This window comes from Halyomorpha halys, unplaced genomic scaffold (assembly GCF_000696795.3).
Source record: "Halyomorpha halys isolate HHAL.00 unplaced genomic scaffold, Hhal_1.1 Scaffold39.1, whole genome shotgun sequence".
NCBI lineage: Eukaryota > Metazoa > Arthropoda > Insecta > Hemiptera > Pentatomidae > Halyomorpha > Halyomorpha halys.
In genome coordinates this window covers 730,546-733,055 of record NW_027109179.1, presented here as the reverse complement: position 1 = coordinate 733,055, position 2,510 = coordinate 730,546, and the positions used below count along the sequence as shown (strand labels likewise).

The 2,510-nt window shown below is 36.6% G+C and overlaps 1 protein-coding gene across 1 annotated transcript; it reads left to right on the top strand.

The window, feature by feature from the left end:
* The first annotated feature begins 1,000 nt into the window (after positions 1-1,000).
* On the top strand, positions 1,001-1,399 carry LOC136795751 (uncharacterized). The gene has a single exon (XM_067047345.1). The coding sequence runs from the start codon at positions 1,001-1,003 to the stop codon at positions 1,397-1,399; it is 399 nt and encodes a 132-aa protein (XP_066903446.1).
* Positions 1,400-2,510: the final 1,111 nt, after the last annotated feature.

Here is a 2,510-nt window from a genome sequence, read left to right as displayed (position 1 = left end):
AATGACTATAATAATACATTGTTATTGATCTTCTAACGTACAAAATAACCTAGAGCAAGGGGGAAAAAGGGCTCTTGCTTAAAACAATGACTGGATAAAAGAAAGATTATTACTCGTTTGCTTGAAACAATAATAAATTTTCTCTTACTTTCGAACCATTTGACCTTATTATAGAATTAATTAATAACTAAAAATTATAAATATAACAACAGAAATCCCCTGTAGCACGCGATGTTAAGCACTGCTCTGACATATAGTCTTGAATTTTGTTTTGCAGAACTCTAAGAGTGTGATGAAGTACCCTATATTTGGCTTAAATTTCTTTCTGAACCAGAGAAGAGTATGCCAACGTCCTGAAAATAAACATTAAAATTAGAACGTATGACCAGCACATCCCAACGATTTTACGACAAATTAAACGCACATCACTCTTATGACATGGCCATTATAATCATGATCAGTAACGTCATTGAGAAACAGAAGAGGACCTGGACGAGATATCTTCTTGTCTAACAATAAATTATAAGTCACGCCTGTAGTTGTTGTCGCTGGGGACTACTCCCTTTCCTGTCATTTTTCTAATTGGATATTAGATTCACTGCTACTTATTTCAATTGATAGCTGTGAATACAAACTTAAATTATTTATTGATTTAATTTAATAATTGAAATTAATATAATGCAACTGTATTAAAAACGTTATTAAAGCACACGATATAGGACAATATGAATAGTGAATAGACTAATTATATAAAAACCTCTGGCAGACCAGGGAGAGAAGAGATATTGTGGATGTGGGGGCAAACATTTTTCACAGCTGCAGTACATTCAAGTATCTGGGAGGAGTTGTGACGAAGAACAATAATTTAGAAGTAGAAATTAAGGGCAGAATGGTTGCAAGAACCAGATGTTTCTATGTCCTGCAAAAAGCTCTCCGATACTAAAGTCTTTCCATGAAAGCAAAGCTTTTGTTATATAGAACAATAATTAGACCAGTAGTAATGCATGGCAGTGAGACATGGACTCTAACCAAGAGAAATAGAAGAGTTCTACTGGTTTCGGGAAGAAAAGTCCTGAGAAAGATCTTTGAAGTCGTTAAAGAGGGGCACAGGTGGAGAATAAGAAGCAATGACGAACTAAAAGAATTGTATGGAGAGCCTGATATCCTCTGTGCTATTAAGAAGAGCAGTCTAAGATGGTTGGGACATGTGGAAAGAATGGAGCCCTGTAGGCTGCCTAAAGGCAGTGCACCAGAAGGAAAAAGGAAAAGGGGCAGACCCAGGCGTCGGTGGCTGGATCATTTGAGAGGGATGGGAATAAGAAATTGGAGGAGTCTCGCAGGAGACCGCGAGGCATGGGAAAGAGTGGTGGCAGAGGCCCAGGTCCTACAAGGACTGTAGCGCCCAACAGTGAGTGAGTGATTAAAAATGAATACAACAGGTAAATTTTATAGTTCTACAATAACATTATACAGATATGTGGAAAATCTAGCAGTTGATAGAATTCCACCAATAACATTTTTAGAAAAGAAGATCTGGAGGCCATGTTCTTTTCAGTCTAGGAATATCAAGTAATGAGGGAGAAACCAGGTTAGAAACAAGTTGGGAAGTTTATTATGGAAGAATTCTTATCTGGTACTGGCTAAATCGACATCAAATGGAACATTGAGGTCTTGACAAATATTTGATTTGTGACAAAGTAGGACCATAAAAGATTTTACAAAGGATTTTGGACCGTAAAGATTGGATAGGAAAGGAATTCGAGGGTTTAGTAAAGAACAAAGAACAACTCCGTATGTCCAGATAGACCTTGTAGTCATATAAGTAAGTCTATTGCAATCAGTTGGAAGTTTAGACTGGTTGTTTAGTAAGTGTTATAATAGTCGGAATCGACGAACAGTTTTCTATCTTTTCAGTCTTGTAGGAGGATTCCATGTCAGATGTTTGTCGAAATGTAGTCCTTGATAAAGGATCTGTTCGACAGGAATAAGTAGGGTCTTAGGAACTGTGGGGTCATGGGTACGAAGGGTAAATGTGACAAAGGGTTCCTGTGATTGGGTGGGATTTATTTTAATCCTTCAGTTTTGTCACCGTTCTGCATTCTGATGTGGGATTGGGGAATTTGGGATAAAATGGAAGGATCATTATTTAATGATAATAGATATGTGTCATCGGCATTCATGGTGATGATAGTGTTAGAATGGGTAGGAATATTAGGTGTTAAAACTGTATAAAGGATATGACCAAGGACACTATTTTAATGTATACCAGCAGACAAAGGAAAGAAGGATGAACCAGCGCTGTTGTGCTCTAAAGTTAAAGATAAAATTATGCATGTCGATATTGCTCCATTCCTATGGGTCGTAGTGTAATGTTATGAAGGTTAAAGCCTTCATGAATAAAATGTATCTAAGGCAAATGTATCGATCTAAGGCAAAAAGAATATTTCAATCCCAAGTGTTTGTTTCTGAAATTAAGAATTAGCTCAAATTACTTTAGAATTTGTTTATAT

Coding starts and splice junctions, on each gene's coding strand:
- LOC136795751 (XM_067047345.1), top strand. CDS start 1,001: ATGCATGGCAGTGAGACATGGACTCTAACCAAGAGAAATAGAAGAGTT.